General features: G+C 36.3%; 5 protein-coding genes across 6 annotated transcripts; 4 read left to right on the top strand and 1 right to left on the bottom strand.

Annotated features, from left to right (window-relative positions):
* Nucleotides 1-1,388: 1,388 nt before the first annotated feature.
* On the top strand, nt 1,389-3,383 carry LOC102612235 (AAA-ATPase At2g46620). Its single transcript, XM_006491270.4, has one exon. The coding sequence runs from the start codon at nt 1,811-1,813 to the stop codon at nt 3,251-3,253; it is 1,443 nt and encodes a 480-aa protein (XP_006491333.1). The 5' UTR covers nt 1,389-1,810; the 3' UTR covers nt 3,254-3,383.
* Nucleotides 3,384-7,116: 3,733 nt separating this feature from the next.
* LOC102611936 (ras-related protein RABA3) lies at nt 7,117-8,280 on the bottom strand. Its single transcript, XM_006491269.4, has 2 exons — nt 7,844-8,280; nt 7,117-7,760 (listed from the first exon to the last, which is right to left on the bottom strand). Exons 1-2 carry the CDS (start codon nt 8,107-8,109, stop codon nt 7,313-7,315), a joined length of 714 nt encoding a protein of 237 aa, XP_006491332.1. The 5' UTR covers nt 8,110-8,280; the 3' UTR covers nt 7,117-7,312.
* A 2,121-nt stretch (nt 8,281-10,401) lies between these two features.
* On the top strand, nt 10,402-11,519 carry LOC102611636 (ATP synthase delta chain, chloroplastic-like). The gene has a single exon (XM_006491268.4). The coding sequence runs from the start codon at nt 10,705-10,707 to the stop codon at nt 11,416-11,418; it is 714 nt and encodes a 237-aa protein (XP_006491331.1). The 5' UTR covers nt 10,402-10,704; the 3' UTR covers nt 11,419-11,519.
* Nucleotides 11,520-11,670: 151 nt separating this feature from the next.
* Nucleotides 11,671-13,935, top strand: LOC102611347 (pentatricopeptide repeat-containing protein At5g16420, mitochondrial). The gene has a single exon (XM_006491267.4). It carries the CDS (start codon nt 11,724-11,726, stop codon nt 13,437-13,439), a length of 1,716 nt encoding a protein of 571 aa, XP_006491330.1. The 5' UTR covers nt 11,671-11,723; the 3' UTR covers nt 13,440-13,935.
* Nucleotides 13,936-17,212: 3,277 nt separating this feature from the next.
* LOC102610848 (U-box domain-containing protein 44) lies at nt 17,213-22,426 on the top strand. 2 transcript variants are annotated; one of them, XM_006491266.4, is made up of 5 exons: nt 17,213-17,528; nt 17,928-19,186; nt 19,654-19,957; nt 20,132-20,622; nt 20,957-22,426. In XM_006491266.4, the coding sequence occupies exons 2-5, from the start codon at nt 18,071-18,073 to the stop codon at nt 21,950-21,952; spliced, it is 2,907 nt and encodes a 968-aa protein (XP_006491329.1). In that variant the 5' UTR covers nt 17,213-17,528; nt 17,928-18,070; the 3' UTR covers nt 21,953-22,426. The 2 variants fall into 2 exon arrangements, with proteins under 2 accessions (XP_006491329.1, XP_006491328.1); XM_006491265.4 differs by having other exon boundaries at nt 17,214-17,528; nt 17,928-19,306.
* Nucleotides 22,427-22,805: the final 379 nt, after the last annotated feature.

Consider the following 22,805-nt stretch of genomic DNA (forward strand, 5'->3'; position numbering starts at 1 on the left):
TCCTACTAATTTCATAATATTTAAAAATTCCTTTGGCACAAACACTTTAAAGGAAAAGAAGGATAAATGAGTCATTTATTATATAATTTGTATTGAGAATATGAGATACATATTTATTATAAAAGAGATGTTTAAAAAATAATAAAAAGTATGAGAAAAGTATCTTTTTATTAATTTTTTTATTTATAACAAAACATATATTTCTTATTTTTATTACTTAATCTTTATTTTTATTTTTGTTTATATGATTTATTTTTATTTATAACAAATATAAATAAAAGTGTATTTGAAAATAAGTGTAACACAATAAAATTATGCTGCGGAGTTATTAACTATTATCAAAACAGTAAAAAAATAAGTGGTATATATTAATTTTAATATGCAAAATTTTTTAACTTTATTATAATTGTATTATAATCTAATAAATTATACATACTAGAATTTCATAGAACATAAAGAGTTAGTACAACCAATAAATCTGTCGAATTTTATATTAGGAAAAGATTGTTGAGATCATAGAATTAGGAACTTTTCCCTAGCATTTGCTAAATATCATTTCCATAAAATCACAGTAAGAACTTTTATTTGCTAGAAATTCATTACGAGATGATATATTCAAATAAAAGAGTTTTTTTTTTTTTTTTAAAAAAAATTTCCTTTTTGGGGCAAAATATTATTTGTATGATCTATTCATTTATGTCGAAGAATTAAGCATGAAGGACTGCCCTACGCAATACGCATGACCAAAAACTTTGGGGGGGGGGGGGGGGGGGGGAAACAAAATTCCTTTTCTTTTGACCCAAAAAGAATGGGAGCTGTGAACAGCATTTGTATAACTCAGTTGTGATTTGTGGCTTGTGAGGGACGACTCTTCATTATATAACTATTCACAAGATACTCGACTCCGGCAATAATTATCTCAATTCTTAACTAGCTAATGGTATGACGACATTACTCATGGATAATGCATAAGACACACGAGCTACTTTCTTCATTATTAATGAAAAAATAATTATCTAAATGATTCCCTTAACCTCTGCTGCAAATTTTATTTTTTTTTAATAATGTTCAAACTGACATGTTTAATACCGTAAATACCCCCATTCATCCCATTATGAAAGAAATTCAGAGGCACCACCCTTTAGGGAAAAGATGGGCTGGGGCTGGGATCTACGGTCGAAATCTAGAAGACTTTACGCTAATCAAGATTTTGATCTGTTAAAGTTCCACTTTAACGAATCAAATATTTCGGCTATTTTATGTAAATTAACTAAAATGAGGTGCGAAAATTCCAAATTCCAACGTGGCCAAACCGTGTGTGTAAAGAAGACAAATTCTAAAGAAATTTAAACACATAAAAAATGTATATACGAGGACGACCATTTTAATGACTTCTTATTTAGGCTGGTTGGCTGGCTAGCAGCTAGCTACAATTTTGACGGAGATACAAATAGCAATTTTATCTTATTTTATTTTATTTATTATTAATCGATCATCATCATCATCATCTCCAATTCTCCATCCTCTCCCCTCATATGCCGTCTAATAAATTAACACAATAGGTTGATAAAATTAGTCGTCGTATTAATTAGTAGTTGTTGTAATTCGTCTCTCGTTCCTGCCTCTACCTCTTTTTTGACATTGCCGGCAATCCGCCGCCGCCTGTCTCCTCTTTTAGGGATCATCTCTCATTTGATTGATTTGAACCGGGTTCCGTCGTTCGGTCTTCTTTTGAGAATTAATTCAATCTCAACATGAGTTAGGCTTTTGTGATTGTATAGCCAGCTGCTTGCCTCGTCAGTCGTGAGTCATGATGAGGGCGATAATCGTATTGTTGGTAATTGGTTGTTTATTGTTTATGATTCGCGTGTTATTGTTCAAGACCGGTTTGATATTTGTGGCGAAAAAATGGTGGAGATTCATCGAAGATTGTTTGCACGTGCACCAGTTCTTCAAGGTACCAGAATTCAACGAAGGCATGCAGGAGAATCAACTCTACCGCAAAGTGTATGCTTATTTAAATTCTTTAACTTCAATCGAAGACTCAGATTTCACCAACCTCTTCACCGGCAAGAAATCAAACGACATCGTCCTCGGCCTCGATCCAAACCAGCTCATCCAAGACAATTTCCTCGGAGCTCCACTTTCTTGGGCCAACCAGGACGACTCCGCCACCGCCAGAACCCTCGTTTTGAAGCTCAGGAAAGCCGACAGACGAAGAATCCTCCGCCCTTATCTCCAACACATACACGCGGTTTCCGACGAGCTCGAGCAGAAGAAAAAGAGAGATTTGAGGCTCTTCGTCAATCTCAGAAACGATCGTGATGGCTGCTGCGGGCGGTGGAGATCTGTTCCATTCACGCATCCCTCCACTTTTGACACGATTTCCATGGAGACCGATCTCAAAAATCGGGTCAAATCCGATCTTGAGTCTTTCCTCAAGGCCAAGCACTATTACCATCGGTTGGGCCGTGTCTGGAAACGGAGTTATCTACTGTACGGCCCCTCCGGAACCGGGAAATCAAGCTTCGCGGCTGCCATGGCTAGTTTCATGTCCTACGACGTGTACGATGTCGATCTTTCCAGAGTCGCTGATGACGCGGATCTCAAATCCCTGTTACTGCAAACCACGAGCAAGTCGGTGATATTGATCGAGGATCTTGATCGGTTTCTGGTTGAGAAACCAGCGGCTGTGAGCTTATCGGGTGTATTGAACTTCATGGACGGGGTTTTGAATTCCTGCTGCTTCGAGGAGCGAGTGATGGTCTTCACGATGAACAGCAAAGATCACGTTGACCAGGCCCTTTTAAGACCCGGACGCATTGACGTTCACATTCATTTTCCTCTGTGCGATTTTTCTTCGTTTAAAACACTAGCGAGCAGTTATTTAGGGCTGAAAGATCACAAGTTGTTTCCTCAAGTGGAAGAGATCTTTCAAAACGGTTCGAGTTTGAGCCCGGCGGAGATCGGCGAGCTGATGATTGCGAACCGGAACTCGCCTAGTCGGGCGTTGAAATCGGTGATCACGGCTTTGCAAACCGACGGCGAGGGGAGGGGGGCAGCGAATGCCGGACGGCGCTTGGATAAAAGCGGGTCAAAGAAGTCAACGGATGCCGATTCGGGTGAACACGGTGGGGTATTTAGCAGAGAAAATACTGTCAAGGAGTTTAGAAAGTTGTACGGTTTATTGACGTTGAAGAATAGTAGAAAATCTCAGTCGTTCGATTTGGCTGCAGCCGAAAACCATAGTTGATCGTGTGGTTCATATTTTGTAATCGACGATGTAAAAAATTGGCACCATGGTAAGCTTTAATTTGAGGGTGGTGATTATACATAGGAACAACATAAATTAATAGATACGATATTCTATTTTTCATCTTTAATTTGTTGCCTTGATGTTTTTGTTGAAATCGATTAATTTCTCTCTTCAAAATATGTATCTTAATAATATGTACTCAAAAACCCAGATATATAGTGCGCCCCATTGAGTGAGGGGGCTGAAATTAGAGATCGGTGCTGATCTTTTTTGCAAGTGGTCCGAACCACTGACTACTAGAACTGAGTCACTGAACCTCTATGATTTAGTAGGGAAATTCGTCCATTACTCTATTCTCGTTGCGATGCTGCTCCTTTTCTGCTACGGATTGCCAAGGAGTTTTCATCATTTTCTAACTATTCTTGTGGTAGTCATCTTTTCTTTAGACACATACTGTTGGACCAAAGCATAGCCAAGAATCATGAATGTGGCTGTACGTGGAACATAGTTCATTATTCGTTACCCAAAATTAAAAAAATGAATGTGAGGAGGGTTTGTCTCATTGGCTGTCAACTTCTTCTTCTTTTTTTTTTTTTTAATTTTTATAGTCTTGCGGAATGGATATTACAAATTTACAATCTCATGTCTACTGGAAATATGAAATCGATAAGCTTTATAGTTTATAGTACGATTAAGATGTCTATTAAGTATAATTCGAAAATTCTACATAAATATACGCTTCCTTTAACATTTGACTGTGATTTATTTAATACAGTAAATTCGAGATCAACGTTTAACAAAATTCTGGTTTCTTCTGGTTGTTAACTTGTTTTCAGCCGTCGTCCGGGATAAGCCAAAATGAAAGTCCCGTCTCTCCAATTGGTCCACAATCGAAAAGATTAGTTGGACAAAATTTCAATTCAAACAGTTTTGAAAAACAATATATATATATATATGACAATTGCTAAAGAACAAACGATGCATGATAAAATTGATATCAGAAAATTAAGGAGGGTGGTCAAAGCCAGCTGGTCCAGCTGATATCGGAGAATGTCATATCACGTCTTATCCTCGATTTTAATTGCTGTATCGGAACCGAATTTCACAGCCAGTAGCTACTACTACCAGAAACAAAATGAATATTTAAGCCACCCCCAGAGCTGCCCCGCGACCGCGCGAGTTACGGCTTGCGGGTTTCGAAGTCTGCCGCCTTTAAAATGATTTAACATTGTTTACTGATAAAATCAGACAATATTTTTTATAAATGGATACTTCTAAGAAGCAGTGATGAATTAAACCCCAATTATTTCCGAATTTAAGGAATAATTAACATGAAATCTTGTTTCAATGCTCGTGTGACAGTTCGTGTAAGCTTCTATATAGATCTATGATTGCGTATTTGTAATAATTGTGGAGCATGATTCAATAATTGTAAGTATGGGAGAAAAGTTGCTTTGCAATTTTTATTATATGAATATGACATATACGCCAGGCATGAATGAATGCGATAACATGATTTCATAAGATCGCACGAATGGCCCAAATCCTAGTGTGTGATTGCATTGTTTCGTCCGGAAATATGCCCGCACACGCAAACATGTGAACTCTTTCAAAGGTAATGAATCGTTATTGTTAACTATTAAGCCACGCGCTTGAAAGAATTATGGAATATGATACTCTTCTTATTTGAACTCAACTAAATTTTTAAAGATATTTTATCATGTATTTTTTAGTGATAATGTATGGGTAAAATTTAACTTCTTTTACTTTTTTATTTATTAACTACCAATCAGTAATGAAATTATTTGCTCAATAAATGATCAGATCATGAAAGAATTCTGATCCAAAAATTTTAGCCAAAAAGTCAAGTTCTACTACTGCATTTGTAAGAAACAATTTATTCGATTTATTCCTTAGAATTATATATACCTGTGTTCTTGCGGGAATATTCTGGAAAACGAATAAACCATGCGGTTTAAACACTTTAAGTTTTAAGCCTTTAAAATTCCGCGGTTTTAAAATTTTTCCTGTACTTTAAGATTCTGGACAAAAAAACTATTGATATATATATATATATATATGAGTTAAAAAGTCATCGCCGATAATACCTAACCGAAGTAGTGTTGGTTTGATTTCGAAGGATTAAAAATGGACAAGAGTACAAGTCCAGCTAACACGCAATGCTATCACTTCACGTCCTCACTTGATAGATCGAAATGGGTGAATAATGAAGGAAAATATTATATTTGACAATTCTTGCAGTTGCAGATTTTTTCCTCTACCAAGCTGTACATGTTAGATTGTCCGATGGTATTGCTTCTTTCAGTATTTAATAACAAACTCGCGGGTTTGATTTAATTTTTTTTATGGTGCCCACTGTTCAATAAAGAATATTTCAACTGATCAATAAAGAATTCTTCTTTCCTTTTGAAAAGGCATAAAAGATTCTTCAAGAAGCCAAAAGAGTATAGGTTTTTCATCCACCTAACAAATCATTCAGAGTTACATTATAAGTCACTCAATAAGGTTAAGTTTCGGGTATAATCAGCCGGAGTTCTGTCAAATATTTAAGGTGACAAGGTCAATCAAAAAAGTGACATATAATGTGCGAAGCAACGTGCAAACTTCCCAAAGCGAGTTCATAAATCTTTGGACTCTTCAAACTCCAATTTAATTTTTTGAAATAATGAAATTATTATATTTCATTCACTCTTTATCATGCATGTGTTTCAATTAATAATGCTTAAGGTACCCATGCTCTTAAACCACCAAAATCTCTCTTTAAATAGATATATATTAAATCCAATTTGGTCATTTTTACATTTTTTTTTAAAATGACTTAATCAATTCCGTGTTTCCGTTAAACACATCGGGCCACCTTGAAAAACAGAACTGATAATTCAATCCAATTAAAATTCAAATTTGATTGGATTCGAATTAATTTGAAGCCAAGCTAGACCACATCCTGGATTCAAACTTCTGCAATCGGATAAATTTGCAGTAGATACAATTTCAAATATAAAGCTCGTTGGTTTTTGCACCAGTGAAAGTAGTTTGCTTGGGTCCAACGGCCTGTAAACATAGGCTTTAGCCCGAAGAATAGTTGGACCGACTATATTTGCCTAATTCAAATGCTGGTGTAATAAATAGTGGAATGTTATCGAATTCTACCTAAATATTTTCATTTTATCTTTCAAAATTAAAAAAAAAATAAGGAAACAAAAATTTGGATTATCAAATGTTTTTCAATGTTGAAATTTTTGAAATTAAATGATTATATTAAGAAGGGATATTATCAAATGCCCAGATAATATTTTCTAACATATCACTTTACCACCAAAGTTTTCAAAAAATATTAAGTGGTATTTGATGATCCCTAACAAGAAACTGATGCTAATTTTATATTAATTTTAATAATACAAATAAATTGCAGTAATATATTTAATAAAAATAAATAATTATTTTAAGAAAATTATTTTAACTTTGTTGCTTGCTCTTTTAACATTTGTAATTGGCTATTTAAATCAATTTAATGAGTACACATCAATTATAATATTTAATTTAATAATAGTAAATAATTGTATTGTCTTATTGAGAAATTACCACATTCTTTTTTTCTTTTTGGTATTAAATCATCACTGCTGATTAAATTTATTAAATTGAAGTACTTTACATACCCCTGCAACGTCATCATTTTTTAAAAAATAAAAGTTAGGTTTTTTAAAATAAAGCTAGGTATTTAATAATAAAATGATAAGAATTAAAGTATTAAATGGTAAAATGTAATTATAAAATAGAATAATAACGATAAAGAAATATATCAGAAGATAGTTGAGTCCTATTTAATGATATACCATAAATAATTAAACGAGATAAATACTTGTCATAATTATTTATCTCATCGATTCAAACATAAAAGGACATCACAGAGCACCAAATCGAACGTAATAAACACGCCACGAAATAAAGAAAATAAATATACAAGGAATCTCACTCAATAATAATGTACGACGTTACATTTTTTTTTTTAAATAATAATAATAATAAAAAGAAAAATCAACAAGAGCAAGTAGATAATTTCTTCATCTCACTAATTTCCAAATCAGCCCCAGAGATAACATCAATCTTGGAACCCGCAAGCATCGGCGGCCCATCAACTTTGCCGTTGCCGCATTCCAATTCCTTCTTAGAAACGGCGCCGTAAATTTCCTGGAGCAGCCTGAAAAAGGCAGTATCCACATTGTCACCATTAAGTGCGGATGCCTCAGAGAAAAACAAGCCTTGATCCTCTGCAAACTCAACAGCATCCTCCGCCGAAACTGCCCGCATATCCACAAGATCAGATTTGTTTCCAATCAGTATGATCCTGATGGAGCTGTCAGCATGAGCGCGCAGTTCCTCCACCCACCTAGCCACATGATCAAACGACTGTCGTTTCGTGATGTCGTACACTACTACGGCCCCTAAGGCACCTCTATAGTACGCACTTGTCACCGCCCGGTACCTAAACGCAAACGCAACAAGACTTAATGGTTAAATAACTTTCATTCAGCTTTGGACCCTATTTCGCGATACGGAAAGACAAACCTTTCTTGGCCAGCAGTGTCCCAGATCTGGGCTTTGATGATCTTGCCGTTGATGGTGACAGTTCTGGTTTGGAACTCGACGCCAATGGTTGATTTCGAGTCAAAGAAAAACTCATTCTTGGTGAATCTCGAAAGAATCTGAGACTTGCCCACGGCCGAGTCACCGATCACCACTACCTTGAACACATAGTCTATTTTGTCAGGAATCATATTCTCTTGTTGTTGATGACGATGATCGGTGGCATCGCCACTCATTTCTTCGTTCATTTTTTTCTTTTTTTCACTTTCACCAGAAAAAATTCTCACTCTGGAGGGGGATGTATTCTTTTTAAATATTCCTCTTGTATGTATGAATGAAATATTTGATATATTGATTTTGCTTTGGTCTTGGCTTTTGGTGTTGGTGGGTGTAAGTGGGGGCAAGTGAAGAGGGAAAAAAAAATTAACGTCTAAAAAGATGAGGAGACAAACTAAAGCCGGGTTCAAGGTTTTTCGGTCACAGCCTCGCCAGTGAAAAAAAAGAGTAAAAAATAAAAAATAAAAATGAAAACGATGTCTACGCCCACTGTGCAGTCCTTGTCCTCTTTGTAATGCATTCTCGACGACAAGCCGTGCATTATTGTTTTATCAATTAATTTTGGTACTTCATGTTTTAAAGAAACTTCGCGCCGGTTTGACCCCCTGTCTGTCTGTCAAAAAGCTATATCTAATTGCTGCCAAGTGGGATTTTTAATGGGATTTGCGAACGAATTGCAATTATGCACTCGGCTGTCTTAATTCCCGGCATAATCCATGGCTCCTCGATAAAAAAACATGATTGAAGTGGTTCAAAAAGGTAATAAAGTAACAGTTGTTGGTCTAGGTCTTGGTCCTTAATCGCGGATCGATTAGGAGCTTTCTCTTTATGTCTTGTCGGCTTGTCGCATTGAGGTGTTTATAATCTACGTGAAACAAATAAATTAATTAAGCTTTGCACATAGATTTCACTGGTGTTCCAATGAATTAGGGGTAGGGCCAACGATTTTATTTTGGGTGCAGTTAAATTGGAGCATTTTTAAAGTAGATCATCTGTTATAATCATTAGATACAATGTAACAATTGTAAAAATAAAATAACATGGTGACAAGCGTGGTTGCTCCAATCAGTATCCCTGACTTTAATAAAGTCTGGGATTAATTAAAAGATAAAAAAAACTAAATTTTAACACATTACATGATAAAATATAGTGCATTGGAGTTTGTATTTATTTTGTCTTTTAATTAATTTCTAATTTTATTAAAGTTATGGATCACTGGTTGAAAAATTATTATTATTATTATTATTACTATTATTATTTATATTTTAATATATATATATATATATATATATATATATATATATATATATATATAACGCGTATGCATTTTTTTCATGCAGACACATTTTAAAAATACGGAGTTTAAAATAGTTAATTTTTAACACTTTAAAACCGCATGATTTTATAATTTATTCAATAACTAACTCTTTTAAATAACATGATTTAAAAGTGTATTCTCATTTTAAAAAAATATGCGTGTTCGCATATGAAAATGATTATATATATATATAAACTGATAAAAGAAGAGTTACCGAAGTATCCTAAAATTGCTCTAAATTTATGCTAGTTAGATTGTGACAAAAAGTATAAAATGCAACATAACATGATCTTAGCAAGTGATGCTCAATTTTTTTTTATATTATCATAGCACCAATGAATAAATGACTCACAATAGTTTTAATACAAACTTTGTATTTGATATTTGAAAATCCAGTTTTCCTTTTCTTGCAGTTCTCTTTTACATTAAAAAAATAAATAAATAAAGAAGACTTAATGTTTACTCTAATTGTTAATCATCCGTTTTGTTATAGATGGTACGTCTCAGCTTTTTTCGCAACATGGCGGGGCTGGCTGCGAGTTGTCTATTCTAGGGGTTCAAGGTAAGTGAGTGGGATCAAACTCAAACATACGATATTCTGAATTCATGGACGTTCAATTTTATTTGTTTATTTATTTATTGAAGAAAAAAAAATTAATGGACATTCTAATGCTTGCACCGACAAAATACTAATGCAGTTATGACATGGGGCCTCCTACTCTGGAAGAAAATTGCCGGATTACTTTTCCTTTCCAGCGGTTCCACATCATCGCTGATTTTGTTGTTGAAAAATTACTACTTAATTTTTATAAAAATAGTTTTATAAAACTGCAAATTTTCATTCCTTATGAGAGAGCTGAGCTGCTTTTGTTGTTGAAAAATTACTACTTAATTTTTCCGATAATTTTCGTTGAACGAAAATATTCACCATAATGAAGTAGTGAAAACAGTAAACTCATCATCAATGTCTCGAACATTATCTAACTTTTTATTCACTGATTTACGAAGTAACTTGATGCAGGATTGGCTTATTAAAGTGACGAAGGGAAGGATACACACAACCAACACGGAAAACAAATGCTCCTCAGGATTGGCTTATTAAAGTGATGAAGGATACTCTTTTCAAAAAAAAAAAGTGATGAAGGATACACACAACCAACACAGAAAACAAATAAACATCACATGTCATTTTCAGGCTTTGAAGGCCGCTTTAATCACAGGTCAGGATGTGATTTGCAGGCTCCAACGTCGAAGTCCCAATGCGACCCAATCCAAAACATTCTGAGCCTTGGGCCACATCTCGCAGAAAGTAAAACATTTGTGGCTGAAACTCGTCCACATCTAATTTTGCTTACAAGAAGAAGAAGAACAACAACAACAACAAAATTATATTAGATTTCTTTCCTCTCCACCCAACCCAAGGCCAACGGACAAAAGTTTGGTTTCTTCCATCCGCAATTTTGTATCCATGGATACTCTTTCAAGCTCTGTTTCCACCTTCAAATTTGCAGCTCTTCACTCAACACCTCGAGAATTACATAACTTCAAAGCTCCTCCAAACACATCCCAATCTCATCATCAGTTTCATCCACACCAGTCCCACCTCAGCTCAACCAGACCCAACAAAACTGCCGCTTCTTTCACTCGCAGGAGCTTCTCTAATAGTTATCCATCGTTAACTTCCTCCTCCGGAACCTCAACTCCCAAGTCAGCTTCCCCAAATAGCCATCAGAAACCTGCCAGCGGCTACGCTGCAGCCCTTCTAGACAAAGCTCTATGCCACAGTTCACTTGAAGCTGTCCAAAGGGACGTCCTAAAGTTATCAAGGTTGCTCAAGAATGAGCAAATTCAAGCTGTCTGTGCTGACCCTTTTGTGGGTGATAAAGACAAGGGGCAAATAGTGAAGGAACTGTTGAGTAGTTGGAAAGTTAATAGCTATTTGGCGGCTCTGCTGAGGATGCTGATTGAGAGAAATAAGGTGGCCATGGTGAGTGATGTTTTGGAGGAATTTCAGAGGATCTATGACGACTTGATTGGGACTCGAGTTGTGTTTGTTTCGTCTGCAAAGAAGATGGAGGAAGATCAACTCTTTTATATTGCTAAGAGAGTTCAAAACCTTTGTGGGGCTGCACAAGTCAAGATTAGAAATTTGATTCAGGAGGGAGTGCCATCCTATCCTTAATCATGTTCATTGCAATTTATAGAGCTGACGCAACGGTTATGTTGCTGTATAACTAAAGATTGTTGTATTCTCAACAAGGTTACCTTAACAGTCCTTCACAATTAGTGTTGTAATTTATTTATTTTTTTATTTTTTATTTTTTGGTGATATCAAATTAGTGCAAAAACCCTCGGGTGCACTGATTAATACGAGAAAATACATCTAAATATATATAAAATGGGAGATAAAAATTGATTGTCTAAAAATTTAATTCGATGAAAAAACGATTTTTGGGCATAAAATAATCAATTGGGCTTTTCAAACAGATGATTTGCTCGTTACCAAAAAGTTGGGAAACAAAAAAAGGCAAACGCTTTAATACAACTCTCCAAGTCCAAAAGGACCAAGACCCAGTAACTGCTTCTCTTGAGTTCGAGCTCTGTTCAGTTGGGGTTGCGATGCTGCGTCATCTCCACCAGAAGATCACAGCCCCAAGTTGCCTTCTCCAATCAATCGGAGGCGCACGATGTTCTCTCTCGACCATCACAGTCACACCCCCCATCAAACCCTGGCCCCAACGCCTCTACCCAAAACGCCTTGTCTCCATGATCTTCCGTCAGCAAAATCTCGATCTTGCCCTCCAAATATTCCACTACGCCGGAAAATTCCACCCCAACTTTTCCCACAATTACGACACCTACCACTCCATCATCCACAAACTCGCTCGCGCTCGCGCTTTCGACGCTGTCGAATCTCTCCTCACTGAGCTAAAACAAAACCCGGAAATCAAATGCGGCGAAAATTTATTCATTACCGTCATTCGTAACTACGGTCTCGCCGGTCGCCCTGAATTAGCCGTCAAGACATTTTTGCGCATTGAAAAATTTAACGTGCAACGTTCTGTACGGTCGTTGAATACTCTGTTAAACGCTTTAGTGCAAAACAAGAGGTATGATTTGGTTCATTTGATGTTCAAGAATTCCCGACACAAGTTTAAGGTCGTCCCGAATGTGTTCACTTGTAACATTCTGATTAAAGCACTTTGTAAGAAAGATGACGTTGAGGGTGCGATTAGGGTTTTAGATGAAATGCCATCAATGGGAATGGTGCCTAATTTGGTGACGCATACGACAATTTTAGGTGGGTATGTTTGGAGAGGAGATATTGAGAATGCTAAGAGAGTTTTTGGCGATATTTTGGATCGTGGGTGGGTTCCTGATGCGACAACGTATACGGTTTTAATGGATGGGTATATTAAGCTAGGGAGATTAACTGATGCTGTCAAGGTAATGGATGAGATGGAGGATAATGGCGTTGAGCCTAATGAAGTTACTTATGGGGTTATGATTGAAGCCTTTTGTAAGGGGAAAAAATCAGGTGAAGCACGTAACTTGCTTGATGATATGCTTCAGAGAAAGTACGTACCCAGTTCGGCTCTTTGTTGTAAGGTTATTGATTTGTTGTGTGAGGAAGGCAAGGTTGAGGATGCTTGCGAGTTGTGGAAAAGACTTTTGAGGAAGAATTGTATGCCAGATAACGCCATTTCTAGCACAATTATTCATTGGCTTTGTAAAGAAGGGAAGATTTGGGAAGCCAAGAAGTTGTTTGATGAGTTTGAGAGAGGTTCCATTCCTAGTTTGTTAACTTATAATACGCTGATTGCAGGAATGTGTGAGAGTGCGGAGTTAACCGAGGCGGGGAGGTTGTGGGATGATATGGTGGAGAAAGGGGTTGAACCAAATGTGTTTACTTATAACATGTTGATTCAGGGTTTTTGTAAGATTGGTAATGCAAAGGAGGGGATTAGGATTTTAGAGGAAATGCTGGATAAAGGCTGTTTTCCAAATAAGACAAGTTTTTCTTTGTTGATCGAGGGCCTGTACGAGTCAGGAAATGAAGGAGAGGTTGGTAAGGTTGTTTCAATGGCAACGGCTAGTGGAAGTGTTGAAAGTGATTCCTGGAATTTTCTCTTGACCAGGATTGTTAGTGATCTGGATAGTGGGGCTGGTGCACTTGATGAATTATTAGTAAAAAATTGCTAATTGAAGATCCACGCCTTTTTCATGGCATGTTGCACATTGCTCATGGTACTTAGGAGACATGGATCAACCAGCTGTTTCTACCTTGGTCGAGGTTGGAATTCACTGGCAAGTAGCTGTTACATGGATCACATGGAACTGAAGCTGCCTTTGTCGCGCGAGCATTTGGCAAACAGCAGAGTCAAAAACTGAGTCCAGTTTGATTTAGATCAATGACTTAGCTGTTAAGGTCCAAATTATTTGAGCAGACTAGGAAGTGATTTAATTATTAATGGCCTGTTTGGGGAAGGACTAGGTCAAACAACAAGGACGGGAACATTTTGCTGTTTCTGTTATTTGATTGTGAAATATGTACAAGGTCACGCTCCAAATTGTTTTCAAAGTGTAAAGAGACTCAGTCAGGTATGTCTGTTTTATGCTGATCGTGGAAGTGGATTGGGGGCATAATATGTTGATATATTTCCCCTCTAGCCATATATTGGCAAGTCTCTTTTATTAATATTTTTAGTTAGTTTATTTATTTTTACTGAACAGGGAATTGAATTGGGCATTGGAGAATAAATGAGTTTAAAGGAATGTAATTGGAAGAGAAATAGAAGATTATAGCACGAGCAGGCTTCGGAAATTAAGGACTAAGAATTAAGAGGACAAGGAATTAAAAGAATTAATTTACTAACGTTTTAATCCAAATTGACATGTGATCCATCAAACTCACGTGAGAAGCAATATTACCATTATAGTTACCACGTGCATGGCATTAAAAAGAAATGAAAATCCCAATTTGATTCAAGTAAATGGAGCAACAACCACCAATGGGCTTTTGGTCCAATGGGAGAAGTCGCACTTACAATATTGAGTACAAGGGTTCGAGCTTCCATAAGAGCATTATGGAGGTTAGTTTCAATTCTTCCTCAATTATCAATTAATTGAGTGAAGACAGTTTCTCTCTTATGAAATGTGAGTAGAGCAGGCATCCCTCGAATATTAGAGAGAGTTTAAAAATATCTGGGCATATACTTCAGTGTGTCAATGTATGATGGTGGTCCCAGTTATATAGTATGATTGTAAATATTAATTATAATGTCTGATGTAATGTCAGTAATATCTGTGTATAACAGACTTCAAAAAAAAAAAAAAATGGAGCAACAACCACGGGTTTGAGAAGAGCCAGCCGTTTGAATTTATTTCTCATATTGGTTTTATATTTTTTTTTATTTCTAATTTAATTATATGTAATTAAATTTTTATATTAGGGTTAAGGATGATGCGTTGTTCAATAATATAAATTACTTTTTATTTAATTAAATTTTTATATATGTATTTCAATATTTATTGTTTTTGTTTCACATAATTAGTTGAATGTTTTTAAATCTTTTCATTATTACTGTCGTGTATTATTAATTGTTAAGATAAATATTTCACTAAATCTCTACTTGGATTTATAAAGTTTATATATGATTATTTTTTATTATGTGTTTTTCATTAAGTTATTTACACTGAGTGCTTATGAAAATTTTGACTCTTTGTTATTCAATATGTTTATAATGGATGCTTAAATATCATACTATTAAAAGAAGAAAAAAAAACTATATATAATTAATTTTAATTGAGCTTAATTTTTATATTCATGAGTAGATATTATATTGATTTGGAGTTGTCACTCCAAAATTTAAAATTGATTGATAATTAGGTAATTATAAAAGTTTTAATCTCTTGAATTCTTCCGTTAATTTCCTCGTTCTAATTTTAATTGCATCTTTAGTTTAAATCTCTTCAAACAAAATATTCTATTTTTAACTAGGTTAAGAGTTATAATTAGCTTAAGTTAAATTTGTCTTTCATAAAACTAGCAATCCATGTGAGTTCGTTCTCATTATTCCTGACTTCTATTCTAATAGACTCGTGCACTTGTGAGTTCATTATAATTTGTACAACATGGATTCAATGCATCAGAGGGCAAGATGTGTGTTGGATCATCTTAATATTTCCGCACCTAAAAAAGCAAAATTTTTTGTTCTTGATTTTCCTGTTAACGTTGTTTTGTTGTTGTTAGAGTCAGAATAGGTCCGATGGGTTTATAGCTAGGTGGTAGTTTGATCAATCATCATCAATTTGCAGGTAAACGGTTATTTTTGATCCCATGACAAATCGTGGAAACCTCAAAGTGAACATTTGACAGACAATATGCATTTGTCTAGAATTAGATCATTCGCAGCTAAACACCAATTCTTCGAACGTCTGTGTTATTTTCTTGTTGATAAAATGAGTTTGAAGTTTGAGCTGCCAAACCACTCTCTGTTCATTTCGTAGGGAGAAGCTGAATTTGAATCTAGTGGTCGAAATCAACCCATCATCCATCCCGTTGCCGACCCTAGTGAGTAGTAGAGAGGTGGTCCTGACCTGAGGGCTGTAAATTTCCAAATTGTTCAATATGTATGTGTTAACTGTGTACATGAAAATTCTTCATCCGTTGCCATTGGCATTACTTACTCTTCTTCTTTTCCTTTTCTGCTATCACCGGGAAACTTTCCACCAGCTATCTAAGACTTGCCTGGAGGATTCTTAAAAGTTGAAAGCTATAAAACTAATTGGGTTAGGGACCCTTCGTGGGTCTGGGTCAGCTGTGATCCGAAGATAAAATTTAAAAAAAACTCTCAGGTGGTTGTGGCTTATTTTCCATGTTGAACAAGTCAACCAATCCGCGGAGATTATTAATTTTTGAAAGAAAAGTCGTAGCTTAGGCGTAGTCATCTTGGACAAATGCTAGTCTGCTGGTACTTTTTATATTTGAATGGTGGTTAGATTAGTAGTACTGCCGTCCATTTCACGTGTTAGCCGTGTACGGGTCTTTGATTTTTTTTTTTTAACCATAAAATAATGTCACTGAATTTGATTTTCAACTTACAAAAGTGACACGAGCCTAAAATGCAATTGTTTCCTTCAATTGTTGAATCTTCATTCATTATTTCTCGTCACAATTTGGTCGGACATGAAACGCCTCTTCGGCACTACTGCATCATGAAATGTGAAATTTGAATGATGTCGTAATTAATTCATACAAAGAAGATTACATACATATTATTAAATACCTCATCACTAAAGATAATAATTGCAGATTTACAGTATCACATTAGTAGTTAACAGTGCTTAGCTTTGCATAAATAAATTACCGGCATTAGGCTTTGGGTTGTAATTAAAATTAAACGTAAAAAGAATAAAAAAATAAATCAATCAAAATAAAGAAATTATTAAATTAGTTATCAATGAAGAGCCCAACGATATAAAAAGAGAAAGAGAGAGAAAGTAAATAAGAGACATATTATTTACAGAAAAATTTCATTTAATTTTCAGTATTTGCAAATAAGGAATGAATCATCTTTTTATAATTTTATAATTATATAAATGAACTAAATAATTAATTAATAAATACATCATTAGTCATAAGTTCTTATGAGATAAAAAAAAAATATTTTGATAAATATTTACATAACTATAATTATTTCATGACATAAACTAAACGGACAATTTTGTTCCGTCGTTTCATCTTGCCGCGTAAGTTGGTTTTTAGAAGAGGGTCGTTGGTTACTATTATTATTACATTTTTATCCTTTCTACGTGGGATGGGATGGGATGGGCGTCGGGTGGGGCAGGGGCCGGGGCGACAGCTACTCTCTTTCTTATACAGAAGAAAACCAACAGATAAAATAAAATAGAAAACATAAATAAACACTTCTATTTATTTTTTAAAAAAAAGTCTTTTTTTTTTTTTTTAATTATATTTTCATATTATTAAGTTGAGCTAAGCTTGTTTGTTTGTTTGTTTGTCTGGGTCTCTTCTATTTGGTCCGGCTGCTGGCGAAAGGCGTGTCCTTTCCAGTTTCCAAGGCTGAAATCGGGAATTTTCAGGGGCATTAACTCTTTTCATCTGTTGACTTTGTTGACTCTGCTGCTCGCTCTTACCTCTTAGCTGGAGTTTGGTTCTTCAAGTTGAATGTTGATGAAATAAACTCCTTGTTTCTTGATCTCATTTGTTCAACTTTGACCAAATTGACATCTGTCTACAACATGCATACCAGCTCTATGATGGCAATTGTAAGTGAATTTTAAATTTATTATTATTATTTCGTAAACTGACTCCAAGCAATAATCTGGCTTGGCTGAGTTGATTTGTTTTTCTTTCGGGGATTGGATTCATCAGATGCACAGTCTTTTGCTTATTAGGAACAACTCGATAATGTATTATCAATGTAATGATTTTGTTGTTTTGTCTTCCAAAAAATTCGCAAGCTCACTAGGCACATCTATTGAAGTTATTTATACTTCTCAAGGAATATGACTTACTTTTGATTCGGCAATTTTATTTTTCTTGGTCCTCCATATTCTCAGAAACTAATTTGTGGCTTATAGGACGAATTCATTTTTAGACTCTCGAGTCGTGATTATTCCAATCAAATTGCTGGCTGACTTATTTCAAATTGGAACTGAATGTAGGCATATCAAGTGAAAGTTTAGCAGGGTGATTTAGGCATCAGACAGTCGACAATTGCCATACAATTTGACTCCTGCCATTTGTAGTTGCTATTGGCATGGAAAGAGAAGGTTTTGCTGCCTAGCTTTTGCTGGGTTGTTTTGATATGATGGCACTGGATGTGGTTACTAGTGCTTCAACTGTTCCAGCTTCGGAAGCGCTTTCTCAGATTGTAGAGGCCATTCTAGAGGTGATGATTGCTTCTAATAATGTTCTCATTAAGAAGGAGAGTTTTAAGGAACTTGCAGCTTATTTGGAAAGGATTGTCCCAGTCCTAAAAGAGCTGAATAAAAGAGATCTCAGTCATTCTGAGGGCTTAAATAGTGCTATAGAGATTCTCAATCGAGAAATAAAAGGTGCAAAGGAACTTACGACAGAGTGCAGCAAGAGAAACAAAGTGTATCTCTTAATGAATTGCCGGGCAATAGTTAAGCGCTTAAAGGACACTGCTAGAGAGATCAGCCAGGCACTAGGTATCCTTCCTTTGGCCTCCCTAGATCTTTCAACAGATATAATTGAAGAGATTGAGAAGGTCTGTGACAATATGCAGAGAGCTGAATTTAGGGCAGCTATAGCTGAAGAAGAAATTTTGGAGAAAGTTGAGTCTGGAATACAGGAAAGGAATGTTGATCGTTCTTATGCCAATCATTTACTATCTCTGATAGCAGATGCTGTTGGTATCTCAACTGAGAGGTCAGCGTTGAAAAAGGAATTTGATGAATTCAAGAGTGAGATTGAAAATTCCCGGATGAGAAAGGATCAAGCAGAGGCTGTACAAATGGATCAGATTATTGCTTTACTAGAAAGGGCCGATGCAGCTTCATCTCCAAGGGAGAAGGAGATGAAGTATTTCTCCAAGCGGAAGTCTTTGGGTAGCCAGCCTTTGGAACCTCTCCAATCATTTTATTGCCCAATCACGCGGGATGTCATGGTGGACCCTGTGGAGACTTCTTCGGGACAGACATTTGAGAGAAGTGCTATAGAAAAATGGTTTTCAGATGGGAACAACTTGTGTCCCCTAACCATGACTGTTCTAGACACATCAATTCTAAGGCCAAATAAAACCCTGAGGCAATCGATTGAAGAATGGAAGGATAGAAACACCATGATTACAATTGCTTCCATGAAACCAAAACTCGTGTCCACGGAGGTTGAAGAAGTGCTTCATTGCCTGGAACAGCTACAAGATCTCTGTCAACAAAGAGACCAGCACCGGGAATGGGTAATATTGGAGAACTACATACCAAAACTTATTTATTTACTTGGTTCCAAAAATCGTGATGTAAGGAATCGTGCTCTTATCATTCTTCACATTTTGGTAAAAGATAGCAATGATACTAAGGTACTCTTAACTTAAACCACCATTTATTCAAATTTTGTTTGGCTGTTATGTTTCTTAATAAGATAGGACAAGGAAGCTTTCAACTCATTGTAAAACTTTGTCCAACATGAGTTGTTGCTTTATCATTATGCATGTTTATGAGTTTGATTCTAAACTGATCTATAAGCTCCAGACATATTTGTTCAGAGTTTTTTTTTCCTTGCATGTGGGCGGTTGATTTACCCCTTACGCAGATTTAGATTCTATTTTTCAATTTTACTATGGGAAGTGGGTATGCTAATTGTTAAAAAATTTGCAGGTTGCTTTATGAAATTTTGTTTACCCTGATAACTGAAGACATTTTGCAGGAAAGACTCGCAAATGGTGATGATGCAGTTGAATCTATTGTTCGATCTCTTGGGCGTCGTATTGAGGAAAGGAAGTTGGCAGTTGCATTACTTTTGGAATTATCCACTTGTAATACATTACGAGACCAGATTGGGGACGTTCAGGGCTGCATTCTCCTCTTGGTGACTATGGCAAGCAGTGATGACAATCAAGCTTCCAGAGATGCACAAGAACTATTGGAGAACCTCTCATTCTCTGACGATAATGTGGTTCAGATGGCAAAAGCAAATTATTTTAAACATTTGCTTCAACGGCTTTCTGCAGGTTCTAAAACTTCACGTGTTACAATATAGTTTCTCTGACTTTGAGTCAAGTTAGTTTGTTATTTTAGACTTTGAATTTATTTGCTAGAAGATGCAGAATAGGTTTATATCGTTTCTTTTCTAGCCAATGGATTTTATTCATGTTCTAATAGTGCTGTTTCATTTATTTGTGCAGGACCTGAAAGTGTAAAAATGCGCATGGCAACAACCTTGGCTGAAATGGAGTTGACTGACCACCACAAAGCATCTTTGCTTGAAGGAAATGTACTGGGTCCACTTCTTCACTTGGTTTCTCGTGGTGACATTCAAATGAAAAAAGTGGCCGTTAAAGCTCTTCGGAATCTTTCAAGTGTGCCCCAAAATGGATTGCAGATGATAAAAGAAGGTGCTGTTGGACCGTTAGTAGATCTTCTCCTTCATCACAGCTCATCATCCTCTAGCTTACGTGAAGAGACAGCAACTGCAATTATGCATCTTGCAGTATCAACCATGTACCAAGAGTCCAGCCAGACACCAGTTACGCTGCTGGAATCTGATAAAGAAATTTTTATGCTCTTCTCTTTAATTAATTTGACCGGGCCAAATGTGCAACAAAGAATTTTACAAACCTTCAATGCTTTGTGTCGATCTCCTTCTGCAGGAAATATCAAGACCACATTAACACAGGTACATCCTAATGGAAGAAGAGGTGTTTGTGTGTGCTTGGGTACATGCATGCTCTGTCTTTGTTTATGTTTCCTCATCCTGAAAGAAAGCTAGTGCCTATTCTTTGGAAATATAAGTAGAAATTTTAATTCTGCGTTGCATTAGATATTGACATATAGTGAAAACAGTTTGTATTGCATTGTTTAGGTTAATTTTTGAGTTCTTTCATGTTATTTAAGTCTCTGTTTTTTTCAACCCACACCTAATTCAAATACCTCCATAGTGTGACTTCCTCTATAATCAGTTTCTGTGGGATTTCATTTAAATCCATATTAACTGGTTTAATAATTGGCAGTGTTCGGCTATTCCAGTTCTAGTTCAGCTATGTGAGCATGATAACGAAAATGTCAGAGCAAATGCAGTGAAGTTGTTCTGTTGCTTGGTAGATGATGGAGATGAAGCAATCATCCGGGAGCATGTGGGTCAGAAATGCCTTGAGACCTTAGTCACCATCATCCAATCTTCTCACAATGAGGAAGAGATTGCCTCCGCAATGGGAATTCTCTCTAAACTTCCGGAAGTACCTCAATTCACTCAGTGGCTTCTGGATGCCGGTGCACTTCCGATTGTTTTAAATTTTCTGAAAAATGGAAGGCAGAATGATCCAAATAGATTTCAAGTCGTTGAAAATGCTGTTGGAGCCTTACGGCGTTTCACTGCTCCGACAAACTTGGAATGGCAAAAGAGAGCAGCTGAAGCTGGTGTTATTCCCAAGTTGGTTCAGTTACTAGAGTATGGAACCACCCTGACAAAAGAACATGCAGCCACGTCTCTTGCTCGTTTTTCAAAAAATTCCCTTGGGCTAAGTCGACCAATACCGAAGCGTAAGGGGTTCTGGTGTTTCTCACCTCCACCAGAAATTGGCTGCCAGGTTCATGGAGGATTATGTGGCATTGAATCATCTTTTTGCCTTTTGGAGGCTAATGCAGTTAGACCACTTGTTAGGGTTCTTGAAGATCCAGATCATGGGGCCTGTGAGGCTTCTTTAGATGCATTAGTAACATTAATTGAAGGTGAAAGACTACAGAATGGCAGCAAGGTGCTTGAAGATGCAAATGCCATAGACCGTATGGTAAGATTTCTTAGTTCACCCTCTCCAAAATTGCAGGAGAAGGCTCTGGATTCTGTAGAAAGGATTTTCCGACTGCCAGAGTTTAAACAAAAGTACGGGAAATCTGCTCAGATGCCGTTGGTCGACTTAACACAACGAGGCAACAGTAGTATGAAGTCTCTTTCAGCCAGAGTACTGGCTCATTTGAATGTGCTCCAAGATCAGTCTTCTTATTTCTAAAGAACTTTTAGTAGGTTGAACCAATTTGAATTTTATAGAAATTTTTGCGCTGATGAGATAATGATGGCGTACCTCTCCTTGATGCTTTCACAAAGGCAGCACCCAGAATCATCGAACAATTGGAGGATGACTTGCGCGTGCAAAAGCATGAGAGTTTGCATGTCTAAATCTGAACAGAGCATGCCTTTCATCTTAGGACAGGACATGATGGTGGTTCATTTCAAAGCCAATACCAATGTAGTTTTCTGAAACGACTTCTTATTTAAGAAGAACATTTGCAGTGTGTCCTTCTGGTGGTAATGAAAACCATTATTGGAGGGGTGAGATTCCATTATTTTAGCGCCGTAAGGTTTGATCTTGTCTGTACAGTTGAATTGAAGCCCAATTGGTAATTGATTTCATTGGAGGAGGAGAAAAGTCGGCGTTAATGTCCCCAATATTAGACTATTATTCATAGTGAATTTTATTTTTTCAGAGCTGGATTCTTTTCCTACCTCCTTTTCTTTCTTTGTGTTATAGCCTCTGCAATAATCCGCGTGTATGCTATCACAAGTCTTCTAATGAAATACTTTGTGATTTTGTGAAAGTACCCCAACGTTGGCCTTCAATAATAGCAGGCTATGCGAAATGCTGGGACTTTGAAGACTTCGGGGAGAAGCATTTTTATTCGTTGCCGTAACAGAATATGACGGTAATTCTGAAAATATTCTGAAATTAGACATTAATACATGCCAAGGCTTTGTTACCCGCGGCCGTGGCCCGTGGGGTAACAAGCCTGTCCGGTTGTCATGTAGTTAGCCCATCGTTGGATGACAAACAAAAAAAATCCTATGGACTAAAGTACGGACAGATG

This window comes from Citrus sinensis, chromosome 3, assembly GCF_022201045.2.
Source record: "Citrus sinensis cultivar Valencia sweet orange chromosome 3, DVS_A1.0, whole genome shotgun sequence".
NCBI classification, from domain to species: Eukaryota; Viridiplantae; Streptophyta; class Magnoliopsida; order Sapindales; family Rutaceae; genus Citrus; species Citrus sinensis.

Coding starts and splice junctions, on each gene's coding strand:
- LOC102610848 (XM_006491265.4), top strand. CDS start 18,071: ATGATGGCACTGGATGTGGTTACTAGTGCTTCAACTGTTCCAGCTTCG. Junction 19,307..19,653: donor AAGATAGCAATGATACTAAG/GTACTCTTAACT, acceptor GACATTTTGCAG/GAAAGACTCGCAAATGGTGA. Junction 19,958..20,131: donor GCTTCAACGGCTTTCTGCAG/GTTCTAAAACTT, acceptor TTATTTGTGCAG/GACCTGAAAGTGTAAAAATG.
- LOC102611636 (XM_006491268.4), top strand. CDS start 10,705: ATGGATACTCTTTCAAGCTCTGTTTCCACCTTCAAATTTGCAGCTCTT.
- LOC102611936 (XM_006491269.4), bottom strand. CDS start 8,109: ATGAACGAAGAAATGAGTGGCGATGCCACCGATCATCGTCATCAACAA. Junction 7,761..7,843: donor GACACTGCTGGCCAAGAAAG/GTTTGTCTTTCC, acceptor GTTTGCGTTTAG/GTACCGGGCGGTGACAAGTG.
- LOC102611347 (XM_006491267.4), top strand. CDS start 11,724: ATGATTTGCTCGTTACCAAAAAGTTGGGAAACAAAAAAAGGCAAACGC.
- LOC102612235 (XM_006491270.4), top strand. CDS start 1,811: ATGATGAGGGCGATAATCGTATTGTTGGTAATTGGTTGTTTATTGTTT.